The sequence below is a fragment of the Leptodactylus fuscus genome, chromosome 4 (assembly GCF_031893055.1).
Source record: "Leptodactylus fuscus isolate aLepFus1 chromosome 4, aLepFus1.hap2, whole genome shotgun sequence".
In the NCBI taxonomy this organism is placed as follows: domain Eukaryota; kingdom Metazoa; phylum Chordata; class Amphibia; order Anura; family Leptodactylidae; genus Leptodactylus; species Leptodactylus fuscus.
This window is the reverse complement of record NC_134268.1, coordinates 34,774,891-34,795,714: the sequence shown is the minus strand read 5'-3', so window position 1 is coordinate 34,795,714 and position 20,824 is coordinate 34,774,891. Positions and strand designations below refer to the sequence as shown.

General features: G+C 44.4%; 1 protein-coding gene across 1 annotated transcript in view; it reads right to left on the bottom strand.

The window, feature by feature from the left end:
- LAPTM4B (lysosomal protein transmembrane 4 beta) overlaps window positions 1–14,272 on the bottom strand; it is a 67,044-nt gene extending 52,772 nt beyond the window's left edge. Inside the window, exon 1 of the mRNA XM_075270341.1 lies at window positions 13,954–14,272. Coding sequence (XP_075126442.1) covers window positions 13,954–14,052 — 99 coding nt within the window. The 5' untranslated portion in view covers window positions 14,053–14,272. The remainder of the gene's footprint in view (window positions 1–13,953) is intronic.
- Between the last annotated feature and the right edge of the window lie 6,552 nt (window positions 14,273–20,824).

Genomic DNA, 20,824 nt, shown 5'->3' with positions numbered 1-20,824 from the left:
TTTTTTAAGAGATCGACAATTTACTGTTTATAGATTTTTAGCTCATTTCCGTTCAAGTCAATAAGCTGAGTTGCATTAACATAAACATCCACGGACAAAGGTGGCGCTATAGCTAGGTGTAGGTATAATATAAGTCTGCCTATGTGTTTCTTGAAATCAGTGCCATTCACTTTTTGAGATTAGGGGGCCCATCACTGAATATTATTATGTTAGATTGACCTCTTTGTACAATGAAGTATCCAAAGCAAAGCCGGATTTAAGTCTAAGTAGCCACTTCAATTGGTGGATGTATACTCATCCTGGATACCCTACTGCCCAGAATAATATCCTGTTATTTTGGCCCTACCGTGGGTTGTTTGACATTCATTCCTAAAAAGTTGCATAAAGGAGTATTATTTGTAAAAACAGCGTTGACCACCAAAAACTCCTGGAATACAAGTAATATACAGTATATCAAAAGAGTCTTATAGCCCAAAATATCCATCATGGGGTGTTTGCTGATCGAGCGCTCTATCTAAATATCCAGGCCAAGAGTTGGCGCCCCAAACACTCAGCACCAAGAGCTCATGCCCCAGTTGCCCCTTTCTAGCAACATCCCTGGACAGGACTTACATTAGGTTCACACTAGTGTTGAGGCTTTCCTTCTTTGGGTCCGCTTGGGGACCCGAAAAACGTAAACCCAATCTGCTTAAAAAGCGGTTACTTGTGGAAACCCGCGGACCCCATAGACTATAAAGGAGTCCAGCAGGTTTGCATCCGAAAAATGCTGAATTTCCGTATTTTTCAAGTGGAATGGAGAGCAGAATACCCGAACGGTCACACAACGTCAGTGTCATTGTAGCCTAACAAGAACTAGTTATATTGAAGTGCGACATACCAATCTTTGTAGCATTTCACTGTTCCGTTTGTGACATCGGCACACAATGTGTCAGTCACGGTAAATTTTTGTCAATTGTCAGATACAATATGGCCAAGAACCTAAGACGTTTCCTATTCTTACAGTATATGGGGAGGGCACTCCTTTTTGCAGGAGCTTCATGGATATTTCGGCAAAGTTGGAAAGAAAGCACTAAAAAAGTCTCGTACCTGTGAAATTTAGACTGCCGTAATATGGGTCTGTGTATTTGGGTTTGGTCTGTGTCTGTTCCTTTTGTAGGTTAAAGGAGTAGTCCAAGGGTTCATATTGATGGTCTATCTATAGGATAGGTCATGGATATCATATTAGTGGGAGAGGAGAGCCGGTGTCGGCGTCACCTGAATGGGAGATTAGTGAGCCATCATGGTGTCTACTGTCTGCTTCAAGTCCAAACCCTATGCAGATCAGGCAGCTGCAGAAGCTGATCAGTTGGGGTACCAGGTCCCCACCAATCTAATACTGATGACCTATTTTATGGATAGGCCATTAATATCCAGTCGTAGACAGCCCCATTAAGCACCCAATGACATAAAACTGATTCACAATGAGCGGTAGAACCCGTCAAAGATCTGCTTAAAGGGATTCTACCATTAACAAACTTTTTTTCTAGATAACACGTCGGAATAGCCTTTAGAAAGGCTATTCATCTCCTACCTTTGCAAGTGATCTCCGCCGCGCCGTTCGTTCAAAATACCGGTTTGTACCGTTATGCTAATTAGTTCTCTCGCAGCGATGGGGGCGTCCCCCAGCGCAGGAGATGCGATGGGGGCGTCCCCATTGCTGCTCGAAAACCGACTCCAGCGCCACCTCTGTCTTCTTCTGCATCCGCCCCTTCCTTCTTCGCCTTGATGTCAGACGCCTGCGCAGTACGCTCTGTTCGGCAAACTTCGGCGAACGTACTGCGCATGCGCGAAATTGCGGTGTCGGCACTATGTCCGCGGGCATGCGCAGTACATTCGGCGAAGTTCGCTGAACAGAGCGTACTGCGCAGGCGTCCGACGTCAAGCCGAAGAAGGAAGGGGCGGATGCAGAAGAAGACAGAGGCGGCGCTGGAGATCGGTTTTCGAGCAGCAATGGGGACGCCCCCATCGCGTCTCCTGCACTGGGGGACGCCCCCATCGCTGCGAGAGAACTAATTAGCATACCGGTACAAACCGGTATTTTGAACAAACGGCGCGGCGGAGATCACTTGCAAAGGTAGGAGACGAATAGCCTTTCTAAAGGCAATTCCGACGTGTTACCTAGAAAAAATAGTTTTTTAATGGTAGAATCCCTTTAAGTGCAGATTCTTATCTTCTTTATACACTGTAAATATACGCTTCCTCTACTCGATATCCTTGTGACAAATCCAAAGACTGAGAATGTGCCAGAGTCAAGTGTAATGTCATACCCTGTAGTCAGTGACAACGTCTAAACAATGGCGGTAATTCTAGAAGCTCCATATAAAACCTAAACTGGTAATGATACCGAGCGCAGAAAACAATAAATGACTAACACTAATAAAGTGTCGCCCAAGGATCGCTGGAGGGTGAAGTCTAGCACATGGGTAGTTTTCAACATGAGAAATGTGAATTGTTATATACAAAAATATCCCTAAAATATAAACCCTAATAAATACTTATTCTCTATGTCCTCTCTTACCATTTATATATGTTTATGGGAAAGCAACATGACCAGCCTCAGGCTAAAGCCACTTATGGTGACATTTTTGGGGGGCAAATCCAATGAGGGGTGTCAGAGTCACACTAGTCTCCTATCGGAGGCGCCTTGTGTTATATACCGGACTCCTGTTGTATACGGCCATCTTGTGTGTCCATCTTATATTCATGGCAGGTCCTGGTTACATTGAAGAATGTGGAATAGTTTGCACTTTTGGGTATAACTCCACAAATCCGCCATAGTCTTCTCACCATGCTATTATACAAATGATCCTGTTGCGGATTCTATGTTATTACTGCTTTTGGCCAGTTTCCGATGAGCAGATGTGTCCATATTATAGGTACAAGTCCTGGCCTGACCGCCGGTCTAATGACTGTAATTTGGTACATGTCGCTAAAATATGGCAGAAAAATCTGCTTTTATTCTTATTGGTGTCGACCAACATCACAGTTCTCGTGGATTTGTTTCTATATATTCATATTTAGGACTCACAGGGATTAAAGGGTTTTTTGGGGGGCTTAAATATTGATGATTGATTCTTAAGGGGTTATCCATCGTCTAATATTGATATCCTGTCTAGAGATGAGCGAGTACTGTTCGGATCAGCCGATCCAAACAGCACGCTCGCATACAAATGAATGGACGTAGCCGGCGCGCAGGGGGTTAAGCGGTCGGCCGCCGTCAAAGCGGAAGTACCAGGTGCATCCATTCATTTCTATGGAGCGTGCTGTTCGGATCGGCTGATCCAAACAGTACTCGCTCATCTCTAATCCTGTCCTTTGGATAGGCCATCGATATTAGATCTACATGAGTTCAACAGTATACCGTACATGTGACACCTTAAGATGAGCTGTAACAAGACAGTACCCAGTAATGTTCCCATGCCAGGAGCTGCGCTGGCACAATAGACTTCAATGGGATGGCTCTTTGTACAACATGTGAGCAGTGAAATTCCTGGCATGTAACATTATCAGGGTCCCTGGATGTTGGACCCTCGCAGATCTAAGGATAGGCAGTCAATATTAAAAAGTCAATAACCCCTTTAAAATAGTTCACCAACATTAGCTCAAAGTGGTAGAGGTATCCACATAAGCTTTGCAGGCCAGCAATTTCATATTCATGAGTAACATGGTCTGTTTGCATCTCAGTCCCATTCAAGTGAAGGGGGCTGAGCTGTAACACAAGGCACAGCCATTATATAATGTAAGGTGAAGTGCTAGGTAAGCAGTGCAGAGGCTACAGTGTTCATCCAAACATTGCAGTCTCTTCATACAGCTCATCGTGGGGGGGCCTGATTGTCGGACCTCATCGATCTGATATTGATAACCCATCCGAAAGATAAATCATCAATATAAAGCTATGTATGCCATTACACAGCACTATAATAGTGACCAACAATACAGCACCATGTGTAAGAAAGCAATTCTACCAGTATATATGGAAGGCATTATCGATACAGCACTGCAGAAATGGATTCCAAGGAACATATCGCCAGACGTACCATGAATGACACACTCAGGGGCGGTCTTATCTGATATTTAGAATATATGTGTATATTGTAATGGGATACATGGACTGGTTTCCTTCAATGGAATGACGCCAATTTCTAAATACTTGTTAACATTACAGATAGTTGTTTTGTAGTTACTATTTCTGGGGCCGTTACATAATGGAGACCTCATCTGACACAATGGTCCATAGCACCGACCTAACAACAGTAGTTTCAGCTTTCCCTCCATGGAAACACGGCAGCCTTGACACCGTATGGCGGTCCAATAAGAATATTAATACCGATGACATCACAGGGCACGGAGATTATACGGCTGGACACAGCAAAGCAGATAAAGATTAGCAAACAGAAATGCCTAAAGCTTTAGAAATACAATTACAGCAGCATTAGCTGGAGGATGTGTGAACAGTCCCTACCGCAAGCCATTAAAAAACATATAGTCAATGTCAAGACCGAATTCTAAAATTTGTTCCCTTCAGTCTTGAAATATTTATGTCTTTCAGATGCTTTTCTTCGGAAAGCCCGAGTATTTCATAACCCCCAACATTACCATCACTTTGTATCCTACAATAGGCGCCGCTCTACTGATTCTGGTGCAGTTGGAATCCTTTCTCTAGCCACTACCGTTTCTGAGCCATCCATTTGGTTAGTTTCAGCATCATTATGTCAGGTGACTACTGTCACCCACCTGACCACCCACATGACTGTCAGGTGGGTGGTCCCTGACCTACCTGCTCCATCCCAGGACTGCCCACCTGACAATATAGAGCCTAATTAGCATATTGGGTGCTGAATCTATCAGCACTGATTGCTCAGAAACATTGGAGCGGTGAAGGATGCAAAGAGTAGGAGATGGTGGTGGTGGTGAAAGGTCCTTTAAAACTGCCTTTCCCCACTTTGGACAAAGCCATTTTGCCAAAACGTTCCAACAAGTTTATTACAGGGTGCCCCACTGCCGGAACCCTTATAAATCGGGAGTAACTTGTGTAGGATTCTGGCTGCAAGTGTTCTATTCCCTCCACAGGGGAAACTAGGCCAATTGCCTACTTGAGAATGGGTTTAGGATCATCAAGGTTTCATCTACATGACTGAGTGTGCAACTGAGGGTCTCCCATTGCTCCATTCAGATATTTTATAGGAACTGCTTTAGAAATATTGGAACAAAAAGGAACATCAGAACGGAGCCTGGGCTACTTGGTTGTGTGCATGAAGCCTTAGGCTGAGCACAAAAATCAACATTTCCATAACTCCCTATGTTTATACATTTATTACAAAGCGCAAATTCAGCAAATCCTCTTCCAGTAAGGTTCTAGCTGCCAAACAAACTATTTGGTTCCGGCATCTACAGAAATAATTAACGTAATTGCATCCAGGATGACTTCATATTATTCTCCAGATTATGCCAGTGAATCAACTGCAGAGACTTCGAGTTCCTGGAAATCAGCACGTACCATGGAGGGGATGGAACAGCAAGCCAGGACAAATTGGCGTAATAATATGGGAGAAAAGTAAATTATACTGTAGCGCGACACCGGGGGAGTGCCGGAGATCAGCAAATCTCTACAGAGGAAGCTAAATCTTATTAAGAGGGTGAAAACTGGAATTGATGATCTCATAATTAAAAATTTGCTTCATTCAACACAGAATCTACGACAAAGGAGGATAGAGTACTAGAAGGAAGCCAAAGCGTAACCCGAGGCGGACAACTCTTGGATTTTTTTTTTTTTTTTTTTTTAAGAGATCGACAATTTACTGTTTATAGATTTTTAGCTCATTTCCGTTCAAGTCAATAAGCTGAGTTGCATTAACATAAACATCCACGGACAAAGGTGGCGCTATAGCTAGGTGTAGGTATAATATAAGTCTGCCTATGTGTTTCTTGAAATCAGTGCCATTCACTTTTTGAGATTAGGGGGCCCATCACTGAATATTATTATGTTAGATTGACCTCTTTGTACAATGAAGTATCCAAAGCAAAGCCGGATTTAAGTCTAAGTAGCCACTTCAATTGGTGGATGTATACTCATCCTGGATACCCTACTGCCCAGAATAATATCCTGTTATTTTGGCCCTACCGTGGGTTGTTTGACATTCATTCCTAAAAAGTTGCATAAAGGAGTATTATTTGTAAAAACAGCGTTGACCACCAAAAACTCCTGGAATACAAGTAATATACAGTATATCAAAAGAGTCTTATAGCCCAAAATATCCATCATGGGGTGTTTGCTGATCGAGCGCTCTATCTAAATATCCAGGCCAAGAGTTGGCGCCCCAAACACTCAGCACCAAGAGCTCATGCCCCAGTTGCCCCTTTCTAGCAACATCCCTGGACAGGACTTACATTAGGTTCACACTAGTGTTGAGGCTTTCCTTCTTTGGGTCCGCTTGGGGACCCGAAAAACGTAAACCCAATCTGCTTAAAAAGCGGTTACTTGTGGAAACCCGCGGACCCCATAGACTATAAAGGAGTCCAGCAGGTTTGCATCCGAAAAATGCTGAATTTCCGTATTTTTCAAGTGGAATGGAGAGCAGAATACCCGAACGGTCACACAACGTCAGTGTCATTGTAGCCTAACAAGAACTAGTTATATTGAAGTGCGACATACCAATCTTTGTAGCATTTCACTGTTCCGTTTGTGACATCGGCACACAATGTGTCAGTCACGGTAAATTTTTGTCAATTGTCAGATACAATATGGCCAAGAACCTAAGACGTTTCCTATTCTTACAGTATATGGGGAGGGCACTCCTTTTTGCAGGAGCTTCATGGATATTTCGGCAAAGTTGGAAAGAAAGCACTAAAAAAGTCTCGTACCTGTGAAATTTAGACTGCCGTAATATGGGTCTGTGTATTTGGGTTTGGTCTGTGTCTGTTCCTTTTGTAGGTTAAAGGAGTAGTCCAAGGGTTCATATTGATGGTCTATCTATAGGATAGGTCATGGATATCATATTAGTGGGAGAGGAGAGCCGGTGTCGGCGTCACCTGAATGGGAGATTAGTGAGCCATCATGGTGTCTACTGTCTGCTTCAAGTCCAAACCCTATGCAGATCAGGCAGCTGCAGAAGCTGATCAGTTGGGGTACCAGGTCCCCACCAATCTAATACTGATGACCTATTTTATGGATAGGCCATTAATATCCAGTCGTAGACAGCCCCATTAAGCACCCAATGACATAAAACTGATTCACAATGAGCGGTAGAACCCGTCAAAGATCTGCTTAAAGGGATTCTACCATTAACAAACTTTTTTTCTAGATAACACGTCGGAATAGCCTTTAGAAAGGCTATTCATCTCCTACCTTTGCAAGTGATCTCCGCCGCGCCGTTCGTTCAAAATACCGGTTTGTACCGTTATGCTAATTAGTTCTCTCGCAGCGATGGGGGCGTCCCCCAGCGCAGGAGATGCGATGGGGGCGTCCCCATTGCTGCTCGAAAACCGACTCCAGCGCCACCTCTGTCTTCTTCTGCATCCGCCCCTTCCTTCTTCGCCTTGATGTCAGACGCCTGCGCAGTACGCTCTGTTCGGCAAACTTCGGCGAACGTACTGCGCATGCGCGAAATTGCGGTGTCGGCACTATGTCCGCGGGCATGCGCAGTACATTCGGCGAAGTTCGCTGAACAGAGCGTACTGCGCAGGCGTCCGACGTCAAGCCGAAGAAGGAAGGGGCGGATGCAGAAGAAGACAGAGGCGGCGCTGGAGATCGGTTTTCGAGCAGCAATGGGGACGCCCCCATCGCGTCTCCTGCACTGGGGGACGCCCCCATCGCTGCGAGAGAACTAATTAGCATACCGGTACAAACCGGTATTTTGAACAAACGGCGCGGCGGAGATCACTTGCAAAGGTAGGAGACGAATAGCCTTTCTAAAGGCAATTCCGACGTGTTACCTAGAAAAAATAGTTTTTTAATGGTAGAATCCCTTTAAGTGCAGATTCTTATCTTCTTTATACACTGTAAATATACGCTTCCTCTACTCGATATCCTTGTGACAAATCCAAAGACTGAGAATGTGCCAGAGTCAAGTGTAATGTCATACCCTGTAGTCAGTGACAACGTCTAAACAATGGCGGTAATTCTAGAAGCTCCATATAAAACCTAAACTGGTAATGATACCGAGCGCAGAAAACAATAAATGACTAACACTAATAAAGTGTCGCCCAAGGATCGCTGGAGGGTGAAGTCTAGCACATGGGTAGTTTTCAACATGAGAAATGTGAATTGTTATATACAAAAATATCCCTAAAATATAAACCCTAATAAATACTTATTCTCTATGTCCTCTCTTACCATTTATATATGTTTATGGGAAAGCAACATGACCAGCCTCAGGCTAAAGCCACTTATGGTGACATTTTTGGGGGGCAAATCCAATGAGGGGTGTCAGAGTCACACTAGTCTCCTATCGGAGGCGCCTTGTGTTATATACCGGACTCCTGTTGTATACGGCCATCTTGTGTGTCCATCTTATATTCATGGCAGGTCCTGGTTACATTGAAGAATGTGGAATAGTTTGCACTTTTGGGTATAACTCCACAAATCCGCCATAGTCTTCTCACCATGCTATTATACAAATGATCCTGTTGCGGATTCTATGTTATTACTGCTTTTGGCCAGTTTCCGATGAGCAGATGTGTCCATATTATAGGTACAAGTCCTGGCCTGACCGCCGGTCTAATGACTGTAATTTGGTACATGTCGCTAAAATATGGCAGAAAAATCTGCTTTTATTCTTATTGGTGTCGACCAACATCACAGTTCTCGTGGATTTGTTTCTATATATTCATATTTAGGACTCACAGGGATTAAAGGGTTTTTTGGGGGGCTTAAATATTGATGATTGATTCTTAAGGGGTTATCCATCGTCTAATATTGATATCCTGTCTAGAGATGAGCGAGTACTGTTCGGATCAGCCGATCCAAACAGCACGCTCGCATACAAATGAATGGACGTAGCCGGCGCGCAGGGGGTTAAGCGGTCGGCCGCCGTCAAAGCGGAAGTACCAGGTGCATCCATTCATTTCTATGGAGCGTGCTGTTCGGATCGGCTGATCCAAACAGTACTCGCTCATCTCTAATCCTGTCCTTTGGATAGGCCATCGATATTAGATCTACATGAGTTCAACAGTATACCGTACATGTGACACCTTAAGATGAGCTGTAACAAGACAGTACCCAGTAATGTTCCCATGCCAGGAGCTGCGCTGGCACAATAGACTTCAATGGGATGGCTCTTTGTACAACATGTGAGCAGTGAAATTCCTGGCATGTAACATTATCAGGGTCCCTGGATGTTGGACCCTCGCAGATCTAAGGATAGGCAGTCAATATTAAAAAGTCAATAACCCCTTTAAAATAGTTCACCAACATTAGCTCAAAGTGGTAGAGGTATCCACATAAGCTTTGCAGGCCAGCAATTTCATATTCATGAGTAACATGGTCTGTTTGCATCTCAGTCCCATTCAAGTGAAGGGGGCTGAGCTGTAACACAAGGCACAGCCATTATATAATGTAAGGTGAAGTGCTAGGTAAGCAGTGCAGAGGCTACAGTGTTCATCCAAACATTGCAGTCTCTTCATACAGCTCATCGTGGGGGGGCCTGATTGTCGGACCTCATCGATCTGATATTGATAACCCATCCGAAAGATAAATCATCAATATAAAGCTATGTATGCCATTACACAGCACTATAATAGTGACCAACAATACAGCACCATGTGTAAGAAAGCAATTCTACCAGTATATATGGAAGGCATTATCGATACAGCACTGCAGAAATGGATTCCAAGGAACATATCGCCAGACGTACCATGAATGACACACTCAGGGGCGGTCTTATCTGATATTTAGAATATATGTGTATATTGTAATGGGATACATGGACTGGTTTCCTTCAATGGAATGACGCCAATTTCTAAATACTTGTTAACATTACAGATAGTTGTTTTGTAGTTACTATTTCTGGGGCCGTTACATAATGGAGACCTCATCTGACACAATGGTCCATAGCACCGACCTAACAACAGTAGTTTCAGCTTTCCCTCCATGGAAACACGGCAGCCTTGACACCGTATGGCGGTCCAATAAGAATATTAATACCGATGACATCACAGGGCACGGAGATTATACGGCTGGACACAGCAAAGCAGATAAAGATTAGCAAACAGAAATGCCTAAAGCTTTAGAAATACAATTACAGCAGCATTAGCTGGAGGATGTGTGAACAGTCCCTACCGCAAGCCATTAAAAAACATATAGTCAATGTCAAGACCGAATTCTAAAATTTGTTCCCTTCAGTCTTGAAATATTTATGTCTTTCAGATGCTTTTCTTCGGAAAGCCCGAGTATTTCATAACCCCCAACATTACCATCACTTTGTATCCTACAATAGGCGCCGCTCTACTGATTCTGGTGCAGTTGGAATCCTTTCTCTAGCCACTACCGTTTCTGAGCCATCCATTTGGTTAGTTTCAGCATCATTATGTCAGGTGACTACTGTCACCCACCTGACCACCCACATGACTGTCAGGTGGGTGGTCCCTGACCTACCTGCTCCATCCCAGGACTGCCCACCTGACAATATAGAGCCTAATTAGCATATTGGGTGCTGAATCTATCAGCACTGATTGCTCAGAAACATTGGAGCGGTGAAGGATGCAAAGAGTAGGAGATGGTGGTGGTGGTGAAAGGTCCTTTAAAACTGCCTTTCCCCACTTTGGACAAAGCCATTTTGCCAAAACGTTCCAACAAGTTTATTACAGGGTGCCCCACTGCCGGAACCCTTATAAATCGGGAGTAACTTGTGTAGGATTCTGGCTGCAAGTGTTCTATTCCCTCCACAGGGGAAACTAGGCCAATTGCCTACTTGAGAATGGGTTTAGGATCATCAAGGTTTCATCTACATGACTGAGTGTGCAACTGAGGGTCTCCCATTGCTCCATTCAGATATTTTATAGGAACTGCTTTAGAAATATTGGAACAAAAAGGAACATCAGAACGGAGCCTGGGCTACTTGGTTGTGTGCATGAAGCCTTAGGCTGAGCACAAAAAACAACGTTGCGTTTTACAATCTCAGCAAATCAAATGAGATTTTGTTCAATCGCACCCACACACTGCAGAAAAAAAAACACCACGAAAAAGCTGCATGGCAATTTTACCTGTAGAAATGCTCTGTTTTCCTTTTAGGGTAAATTCACAAATAGGGATCTGCAGCAGATTTTAATGCTGAATTTTACACAGAATTTTAGGCCCTGCTTGTTCTTCAGGTGGATTCCACCGGAGAAATCCCATTGGAATGAATGGGAAGTGGAATATATCACCTTTACCATCGGCTCACGGAATTTGGCCCTGCCCAATAGGCAAAATACAGCGGCACTCTTCTCCAAATTCTGCTTTGAATTCAGCATCAAAATCAGCTTCAAATTCCACATCAAATCCTCGTCTGTTTTTGACAAGCAGAAAAAAAATCTGCTTCAAATTCAAGTATAGTATATTCATATTCCAAGGAAAATGGTCTTGAACATATTAGACTTTGTAGTGTTCATAATGGTAACTATAGATTAGAATTAGATTATTCCAGATTATTGAATTATCAGCTCCACCCTTGCCTTGATATAAAGCTGAGGTATTATACCAGGCATTGCCCATAGACTAGAGCGGGGTACTTCTTACACAAAAAAAAAATAAAAATTGACCCCTTTATAATGAATGGGGATGAACAGGAACATGGCCTCGTGGCCCATGGGCTCTTCACAAGGGAAATGGTGACACCCAGAGGACTTTACTCTTCGCCCGTTTTAGTGGAAACCCAATGGATACCCAACAGACCCCATTATAGTCTGCAGGTGTCCGTGGGCAGCCTTTGTTTTAGCAGATGAGCTTTCTGTTGTCCGGGTCCACCAGGTGCAAGTGTGAACCTATAACATGGCCTACTACCTACCATCGGGCCCCTCAGGCCCTGAGGCTCATGTACAGCCACCGTCTCTGCACCCCTTATAGCTACACCCCTGGTCTGTACAATGAAAAAATGGCCAGCCAGTAACTGAGGAACCTGTGGTTGTGTTATTACAGGACCACCAAGGCCTAATTCACATGACCTTGTGCAGTATGGATTGGTATCTGTGTGTCATTCATGCTGATATAGATAGAAGATAGGACCTGCTCCATATTTTGCAACTCTTCTATGACCCAGACACACAGCCATAAAATTACAGCCCATAAAAATCCAAATGTCCGTACCTTATTGGCAATTGTGGATAAAAAGTATGGTTGTGTGATGGCGGCCTAAGATGGTATCAGAATCACTGTGATGGGGTTGCAGGTCTCCTATTTCTCCAAGGCCTGACTCCAACTCCTGCACTAATGTCTGACAGCCATGTTCAGACAGAAGCAGTAAAGATAACTGATGAAATTTCATGATAATTCCTGAAAAATCTAAATGACGCAAGAGTCAGAGTTGGTAACTTGCTTCCGACTCCACCAAAAACTGTTCCTGACTCCACAACCTTGAATGTCAGGATCACTGGGATGGTATCAGTACCATTGAGATGGTATCGGGAATTTGGAATATGTTATTAGGATCACTGGGATGGTGTGAGGACTACTGACCTAGTATCAGGATAACTGGGATTGTGTTAGGACCACCAAGATAATGTCAGGCTCACTGAGATGGTATCCGGAGCATCAAGATAGAGTAAGGACCACTCAGATGGTGTTAGTACCATTGAGATGGTGTTGGGACCACTTACATGGTATCAGGATAACTGGGATTGTGTTAGGACCACCAAGATAATGTCAGGATCACTGAGATGGTATCAGTGCCATTAAGAAGGAGTTGGGTCCACTGAGACGGTCTCAAGACCACCAAGATAGAGTAAGGACCACTGAGATGGTGTTAGTACCATTGAGATGGTGTTGGGATCATTTACATGGTATCAGGATAACTGGGATTGTGTTAGGACCCCCAAGATAATTTCAGGATTAGTGCCATTAAGATGAAGTTGGGTCAACTGAGATGGTCTCAAGACCACCAAGATAGTGTCAGGACCACTGAGATAGTATCAGGAACACCAAGATAGTGTCAAGATCACTGATATGGTGTTAGGAATAGGATCCCTGAAAAACTCGTGATCACTAGGTTAGATTCAGTACCACTATGATAGTGTCAGGACCAGTGAAATGGTGTCAGGTCTTTCTCCTGAACATGCGGACTTGGCAGGTCAGATAATGTAATAATTACGGTATTATCTCATGTAGGCACTTCAAGAGATCATCATCATAGCTTAACCCCTAAAGGGTATTGTCCACCCCATATCTACTGGTAAAGTGACAGCAACTGCCATGGTTATCTTCTGGGGAACCCTACCTATGTCTTAAGGAGCCCTGGTGAGCAAAAACTCCTATAGTGGAAAAGCTCAAGAGGCCATCAATAACACAATACAGCAGATAAACAATATCTGACACAATCTGCACATAATCTAATTATATGGCTATATAGATACGGGAATAACAAAGCATCCTAAGCTTTCATATAGTGTCAGTGACTCCCTACAATAAAGTGTCGCATGCAATAAACCCATCGCATATAAGTCAACATTGATCTCAGCTTTGATTCCGTCTTTAGATCCCATTAACTTATTACTTAGACTGAATGTGCATTTTAAGGTCCAATTCCCATGGACAGACATTGGCGGAGATTTCGGATAAATATAATATACCATAGCAAATAAAACAAGATAAATGATATAGTAAAAGCTCAGGTCCAGGTCATTGCAACGTATTAATGATGCAACAAGCTGAGTAATACTAGACCGCGTTGTCAGGAGCCGGGGAGCATGTTCTATAGGTATGACCAAAAATGATAGGCAGCTTACCAGGTTCCACACGCCAAGGATAATCGTTCCGGTGCGGACATGGCAACACAAGCAACAGCTGTTGGAGTAAAATCGAGCCCATGGTGAATGCATCTTCATGTCTTGGGATTTTTTAGAAAATGAGCTTGCAATGCCAAAAAGTGCGACCTACAAAATCGCAGAGCAAAGCCTAGAGCTCAACGGTGCCGAGTAGCAAAGATCCAGGCTGCCTCAGTGCATGGGAATGAGGAGCGAAGCTTCAGCACCACAGACAAGGATAACATAGGCAGACAGCATCACTAGTCACAACTGCAGGCTTCTCCCATCCACACTGCCACTACAGTCTATAAAAGAGATTAGCACATCATAGGGATCCCCGCAAAACTGCGCATCAGCACCCCCTAGTGGAGAGGAGGCTGTAGGGTGACGGCACACTCCACGAAAATAATAGGATACAACCAAAAATGTGCTGGTCATGTAGATAATGTACTAATGGTAAAGAGGCACCAGAAAATGCATTGGTCCCAGCTCTCTGCAGTTCATTCACTAGGTCCCCCCGCGTGGTTCTGGGATTTTTGCTCACCGTTCTTGTGATCATTTTGACCCCACGGGGTGAGATTTTGCGTGGAGCCCCAGATCAAGGGAGATTATCAGTGGTCTTGTATGTCTTCCATTTTCTAATTATTGCTCCCACAGTTGATTTCTTCAATCCAAGCTGGTTGCCTATTGCAGATTCAGTCTTCCCAACCTGGTGCAGGGCTACAATTTTGTTTCTGGTGTCCTTTGACAGCTCTTTGGTCTTCACCATAGTGGAGTTTGGAGTCTGACTGTTTGAGGGTGTGCACAGGTGTCTTTTTTATACTGATAACAAGTTTAAACAGGTGCCATTACTACAGGTAATGAGTGGAGGAAAGAGGAGACTCTTAAAGAAGAAGTTACAGGTCTGTGAGAGCCAGAAATCTTGATTGTTTGTAGGTGACCAAATACTTATTTTCCACCATAATTTGAAAAAAAAAGTCTTACAAAATCAGACAATGTGATTTTCTGGATTTGTTTTCTCATTTTGTCTCTCATAGTTGAGGTCTACCTATGATGTAAATTACAGACGCCTCTCATCTTTTTAAGTGGTGGAATTTGCACTATTGGTGACTGACTAAATACTTTTTTGCCCCACTGTATATTGCAGTCTATGGCCATGCAGGTGCTGTAAAGCATATTACTAGATGTTGTGAAGAGTGTGGCAAGATGGCCGCTTCAATATCCATGTACAGGAAATAGAATTATAAAAAATCTACAATCAGAAAATAAAATCACTACCGTTGTTAATGTTCTTTGTGATTATCCCTCATAGGATGAGAGCAACGGATATTGCTGGTGGTAAAGCCCCCTGCGTCTGCGTCATTGACTCCAATGGAAACAACATGACGGACACTTTCTTCCACCATGATCGGTTGCAATGACATCGTACTGACCCCTTTAACAACAGTAGTGTGAACCCACACTAACTCTGCTACATCCGAAACTTCATTGGTTTTTGGCGTTTGACGGTGGAAAAAAATAGTCAACTCAAAATACGCCAAATACATACAAAAAGACATCAGAGTCTTATAACAGTAATTTCCCTAGATCCCCCAAATTGTATTATGTGTATTATGTGTATTATCTTCTGACCCCACAAAATGGACACCTTCGCCTCCTCTGACTTAGGGTAGGTTCACATGGCAGAATTTTCCTCTTTCCGCATCAAATTTGAATTTTAGTGGCCTATTTACCAACCTCCCCGGACCTGTTCACTGCTGCCCCCGCTTCCCCTTGTACTATAGGCCGCGGAGGGCGGTAGTGAGTAGGCCCGGGCCAGGCATCAATCCCACTACCGCTGTCTTTTCAGACCCCCGAGTATAATAATCGGAGTCCCAGGAGAGGTGAGAACATAATAAACGATGTTACTCCCAGGAGGCTTCAGACCTATATGGTAATGTGTCAGATATCACGTGGTCTGGGATATTACCATATAGGCCCAAAGCCTACGCTAGCAGTAACAGGCTATTACTACTAGCACAGGCTTTGGGCCTATATGGAACTGCTAAGCACAAGCTTTGGGCCTATATGGTAATATCCCAGACCATGTGACATCTGGGCATTACCATATAGGCCCGAAGCCTGCTAGGATTAACATCGGATCCCGGAGAGGTGAGTAACAGTGTTTACTATGTTCTCTCACCTCCCCTGGGGCTCCGATTATTATACTCGGGGGTCTGAAAAGACCCCTGAGTATAATAATAGTTCATGGGTGTGCAACTGTGGCGAATAATAGAGCTTAAAGGGTGCACTGTGGCCCCTGTAACCTCTATTATGCCCCACAGCGGCCCCCCTGGCAACCTCTATTATGCCCCACAGTCTATTGTGCCACTGTGGGGCATAATATAGGCTGCTGTGGGATATGTAGGGGTTGAGTGCGTGGAGAAGTGAGGAGTCAAAGATGTCTGTGTTTCAAACTTTACAGAGTCAAGTCACAGCTGGAAGAAGTGGTCATGGCGGTCCAAAGGGAAGAGACAGGAAATGTGAGATGATGTCTCCTGTGAGTATTACTGCACAAAATATTACTGCATTGTATTTACTGTAATGTTACCGCTAGCACCCCCAACAGTCTACCCTGCCTCCCCCCAATACCGACTCAATACGGGGGGGCATCTTTTCATGGTCCGCGTCAGGCAGCAGAGAGGCTAGGTTCACCATTGGCCGCAAACAATACTTTTCTGTCTGCATTTTTTGTGCAGAAACCACACAGACCCCATTATAGTCTATGGCGTTTGTGGGTTTCCTAAGGTAACTGCTTTTTTTATGTGGATTAGGTTTTTTAGGTTGGATTAGGACTCCCCAATCGGCCCACGCGTCATAGCCTGTATCGCTCACTAACGGGGAATCCGATTCACTGATAGTGAGTGGATCGCTGCACATACAATTGAAAGAAGTCAGTGTAGGTCGCGCAGCCGCGGCCTACACTGACTGCAGAGTGACCTCTGTCCCGAAGCAAGCGCGATGACGTCATCGCGCTTGCAGTCTGAAGGAGAAGGACACTCTTCATGGGTAAGTATAATAGAGCGAGTGTGTGATTGTATGTGTGTGTTTGTTGTACTGAGGAGCATATAATACAGTAGGGTGGGGGTGGGGGGGTACTGAGGAGCATATAATACAGTGGGGGGGGGGGGACGTAATGAGGAGCATATCATACAGTGGGGTGGGGGGACGTAATGAGAAGCATATCATACAGTGGGGTGGGGTGGGGCGTAATGAGGAGCATATAATACTGTGGGGGGAGGGCGCTACTATGGAGTATATAATGTTAAATTGATTTTTAAACCATATTTCAGCCCTCTACTGGTTTGAGGGACAGTGAACTGGCCCCATTTGGAAAGTTTGAGGACCCCTGCTATACACAGCACCAGTCGGTGCTTTCTTTACCAGCTTTTGCCAGGAGACTCAATTTACTACGATGAGTCTCCGCTCGAGTCAATGCATTTGGTGCCAGGTAGACGCCCTGGGCTGGCAAATACACAAAGGATAGGGAGGAAATCCAGGTTGGCAAGGCAGATTTTTCAAGTCGCGATGGTGACCTGGTTTTGTCCAGCCCTGACCTACAATGCCAGTCTGTATATTGTGATCTTGTCTATAAACAACCCCCTAATCCAATAATATACCATGGCTGATTGTAAACTGTCTGGGGATTAAGGAATAATCTGCTTTACTGTTGTCCTGGTTTCTTGGTAGTCTATAGTAAATGTTCATTGTGTGTACACAGACAAAGCAGATCTATGAGAGCCGCCATCTATGACTGGGTCACATCAGATCGACCTTTATCCTCACAAAACATTTTAGCAGAATTTTACTTGACGTCATGTACAAGATATAGAGTCATAGTAGGCCTAGGTGACCTCACACGGTAAGTCTTTGGGTCCATAACTGGTTGGAGAACCAGGGGGGAATAGAACAGGCAACAAAACTTGTATATACTTACCAACAATAGAGATTGGACAAATCGGAATAAAACGTTGTAGATTTTGTGCTGGAGATCTGAAACAAAGGAAAAAAAAAAACAACCCCCCCCCCCCCCCCCCCAAACCCCAAAAAACTTACCAAATGGTGCAATTTTGTCGCATCTTTTATTCAGGAAATGATAGATTTTCTGCAAATGTCTCTTTGCATAGCAAAAGGTGAGGACTGCAACGAAAGAGTGCTCTAGTCCAAGACCACATCAAACTGATCTACAAGGTTCAGGTTTAGGCCCGCAAGACCATAATTGAGCCAGGATGCAGAGCCATAACTCCGATGCAGCATCGTCTGTCATATATCAGTCAATGGGAAACAGTGACACTCATTGCGCTCATCCTATGACGGATAAGGTTGGGTTCACATCTGTGCCCAGTCTCCGTATGGGCATTCCGTTATAGTCTATGGGGTCCGCAGGTTTCCTAAGGTAACTGCTTTTTTTTTAAAAAAAAATGCGGATTAGGTTTCTATTCTGTGGGTCCCCAAGCAGACCCCCTTCCCCCGAACGAAAACCAATACGCAGATATAGGTTATGTTCACATGGTGGAATTTGCTGCTAATTTTGGGGCAGATTCCACCCAGATTCTGCCTCTCTTTGCTTCCATTTTTCAGTCCTGCATTTCAATCCATTGTATTCAGAGATCGCAGCAGACCCATAAAACAAATGTTTGATCTTGCTGTGGATTTCGCAGCACAACTCCCACACGGATTAAGCCCATTCATCTGGGCCTGAGCTGCAGAAAGCTATGCCGGAATGCCAGGAAATAGAAAAGGGAGGCAGATAAAGCGTTTTTTTCCTGCCTCCCATTCAACTCAGTGGGGTTTACAAGGCAAAATCCATATGAAGATCTCATGATGCATCTATTTTTTCTTCTAGTAGAAAAAAAAAAAATCCAAAAATGGCGACATGCCAAAAGGGACACTCAGAGCCCTCTCTGTTGGCTCATGTACCATTGCAGCGCGACCAGACCCCGCAATACCTTGATAGCAGTTGGAGAAAGCCTGGTTCCCTGACTGCTATACATATCATTAATGGAAAGGGACTATCGGGCCCCTTACCAATAGTAGCCTGCCCAGAGGGAGGCGATTTAAGACACACTCCCCTCTCCTGGGCTTCTGATGGTTCCCAACGGCCTCTTTGGGGCTGAGGTCACTGCTGGGGCCAGTAATTGGTCCTCAGCACTCACGGGGAGGGGAGGGTTGATGACATGAGCACACCCCATGTGACTGCTGAAACTCAAATACAGATCCCAATGGTAACCTCTGGGGTACTTTGCCTCAGTCGGGCAAGGATGCCCAGGAGAAGGTGAGACAAGGTGCGTATGAATGTTATTATTACTCACCTCCCTCCCTTATTATAGAGGAGATCCTAGAGTATAATAATGGCACCGAAACAAACCAGATGGCAAAATAAACCATTTGAACGAAGCGGCTCAAGGATGCTCTTGGGGGCATTTTATATTGTATGGGGGCCACTGTGGTTCGTATCATTCAAACTGTGTAGAACCCAATTCACACAACCATATTTTGCAGGTCCGTGCATATCCACAATTGTGGACCACATTTGCAGAACCACAAACATGGCTAGGGCTGTGTGAATGGGATCTTATACATTAAAGGGATCCTATCATTCACAAGTAATTTTTTTGTCCCTAACACGTTGGAATAGTCTTGAGAAAGGCTATTCTCCTACCTTTCATTGCGTTCTCTGTGCCGCTATTTGCCCGAAATCCCATTTTTCACTGGTATGCAAATGAGTTCTCTCGCAGCACTGGGGGCGGGACAAGAAAAATGGCCACTTACACAATAAGTAAGCGGCCATTTTCTTGTGGCCTGTAGGCATGCGCAGTAGGCTTTGCCCGTGTCCTACAAGTTTCAAAGCAAGCGCCGGAAGAAAACACAGGAAGAAGATGTTCCGAAAGAAGATGGAGGCGGTGCTGGAGAGTTCTCTCGCAGCATTAAGGACGCCCCTAATGCTGTTTGAGCGCTGGGGCCCGCCCCCAGTGCAACAAGAGAACTAATTTGGATACCGGCGAAAACCAGGATTTCGGGCACAGAGAAGACAGCGAAAGGTAGGAGACGAATAGCCTTTCTTAAGGCTATTCCGACGTGTTAGGGACAAAAAAAATTACTTCTGAATGATGGGATCCCTTTAAGATCTTATGTCTTAAAACAAAGACACAGTTTTTTTCTAAAATAAAACCTTAGTATTTAGGATAAATTGCCATATTGGCACTGTGATAAATTAGTGGGTTTTGTGATGGAGATTGGGCACTCGGTTTCTAGAAGGTTCACAATCATTGCTCTCAGGCTAGGTTCACATCTGCAGGACTTCTCTCTCTGCCCACCCCAATATCGTCTGTGGGATTCGCAGAAATTGCTTTTTAAGCAGACAGGGTTTCCACCTTTTGGATCCCCATACGGACCTGAAGGACAGAAACTCAAACACTAGTGTGAACGTAGCTAAGGCCTGGTCACATCTGCGTTCTGTTCAGGGAGTCCGCTTTCCTATGAAAGTAAATATGTAAAACTATACCTCTAATTATACAATCTCATTAATTCTATAAATTACAATAATGAATCTAACTTTTATGATGCTGGAATCACAGTAACCTTTTCAGAATATAAACCTAGAATGGTCCCAAAGTCCTCCCAGAGACAACCACCTACACTTCTGTATAGGCCCCGTTCACATGGGGTGCGGATGGCAGATTTTGGTCCTGATTCTGACACGGGAAGCAGTGGCCAAAATCCGCCTGCCACGACTTCCGACAGTCGCGGCACTCCGATCCGGCATAGGCCCAAATGAAGGGGCCTAATCCAGAGCGTGCTGCCACGAGGCGAA